General features: G+C 38.9%; 1 protein-coding gene across 1 annotated transcript; it reads right to left on the bottom strand.

The window, feature by feature from the left end:
* Positions 1 to 492, bottom strand: LOC113752016 (uncharacterized mitochondrial protein AtMg00310-like). Its single transcript, XM_027296158.1, has one exon. The coding sequence runs from the start codon at positions 490 to 492 to the stop codon at positions 1 to 3; it is 492 nt and encodes a 163-aa protein (XP_027151959.1).
* Positions 493 to 1,765: the final 1,273 nt, after the last annotated feature.

Here is a 1,765-nt window from a genome sequence, read left to right as displayed (position 1 = left end):
CTAGTTGTCCTTCCAAATGTTGGTTGCCTTGCCATTGCCTATCTTCTTCCTAGTTCCATTTTGCACAAAATCTCTAACATTCATCAGGCTTTGCCAAATCCACGAAGCACACTTAGGGACCTTGCACTTAAAGATTGAGTCCTTATGGTAGTACTTTGCTCTCATGACCTTACTAACTAATAAGTTTGGTTTGGAAATCAGTCTCCATACCTGTTTAGCTAGCAAGGCTTTGTTAAAGTTCTGCAGGTCCTTGAATCCCATTCCTCCCTCTTGTTTCTCCTTAGTCAATCTCCCCCATAAGCACCAATGCATCTTATTTCTCCCTTCAGCTTCACCCCACCAGTAGTTAGCAAACATGGAAGACACTTCTTTACAAAGTTTGTTTGGCAGCTTAAAGTAGGACATTATATAGACTGGCATTGCCATGGACACTGCCTTCAATAATACTTCCTTCCCACCTTGGCTGAGCAACTTGTTCTTCCAGCTATTCATTCTCCTACTAATACTGTCCTTAATGTAGCCAAAAACTTGCTGTTTAGATCTTGTTATCAGATATCTCCCTTGTGTAGCAACCTAAATTGTGCCTAGACTTTGCCTCACTTCCTTTTTCCGCTGATGATTCACATTACTACTGAAGAACACTGAGGATTTTTCCAGATTTATAGATTGACCAGACCCCTTCTCATACTTGTTCAGAATTTGAATGAGTTCACTGGCTTCCTCTCTATCAGCTTTACAGAAAATTAAAGAATCGTCAGCAAAAAATAAGTGAGTCATACTTGGGCCATTCCTGCTTATCTTCATCCCAGAGATCCTTTTATTTCCTTCAGCCTGCTTCAATAAATTGGAAAAGCCTTCTGAACATAAAAGGAACAGATAAGGTGATAGTGGATCACCTTGTTTGGTTCTTCAATCTGGAATTACAAACTCTTTTGGCACTCCATTAATATTAAAAGAGTATGTGACTGAGGTAAGGCAGCTCCAAATCCATTGCCTCTAGACCGTACAGAAGCCCATCTTAGCCATCATGGAATCAGGGAATTTCCACTCCACTCTGTCGTAGGCCTTGGACATGTCAAGTTTCACAGCCATAAAACCATTCTGTCCTTATTTTTTATTTTTCATGTAATGCAAATATTCATGAGATAGAATGACATTGTCAAGGATTTGCTTGCCTGGGATAAAAGCTGCTTGATTTTTGCTAACGCAGTAGCTTAAAACTTTCTTGAGTCTATTGGCCAATATTTTTGAAATCACTTTATAAACTACATTACAGAGGCTAATTGGCCTATAGCTCTTCAAATTAGTAGGATTCTGTGTTGTGGGAATGAGAGAAACGACAGTATGATTCCAAGATTTAGGCATATGGCTTGATTGGAAAAATTGCCTAATAGCAGCAATTAAATTTGATTTAACAACATGCCAAAATTTTTCAAAAAACAATGGAGTCATACCATTTTGACCTGGAGCCTTATTTGGGTTAATAGAAAAAAGAGCTGTTTTAATTTCCAGTTCATCAACCTCCTTAGTTAGCTTATCATTCATCTCAGTAGTGATAGTTGGAGGTAGGCCACTTAGAATCTCTCCTAGACCTTCATTGCCACAGCTAGAAAACAGAACTCTATAATAGTCTGTTACTTCTTTCCCCAGCTCCGCCTCACTTTTTGTCCACGTTCCATCTTCTCTTTGAATGTTAAGTATTCTGTTTTTCCTTCTTCTTCCCTTCACACAGGCATGAAAGAATTTTGTGTTCTTATCCCCTTCT

Source organism: Coffea eugenioides, chromosome 11, assembly GCF_003713205.1.
Source record: "Coffea eugenioides isolate CCC68of chromosome 11, Ceug_1.0, whole genome shotgun sequence".
Classification (NCBI taxonomy): Eukaryota; Viridiplantae; Streptophyta; class Magnoliopsida; order Gentianales; family Rubiaceae; genus Coffea; species Coffea eugenioides.
The sequence above is the reverse complement of the archived record's forward strand: the minus strand, read 5'-3'. Positions and strand labels throughout refer to the sequence as shown.

Coding starts and splice junctions, on each gene's coding strand:
- LOC113752016 (XM_027296158.1), bottom strand. CDS start 492: ATGAATAGCTGGAAGAACAAGTTGCTCAGCCAAGGTGGGAAGGAAGTA.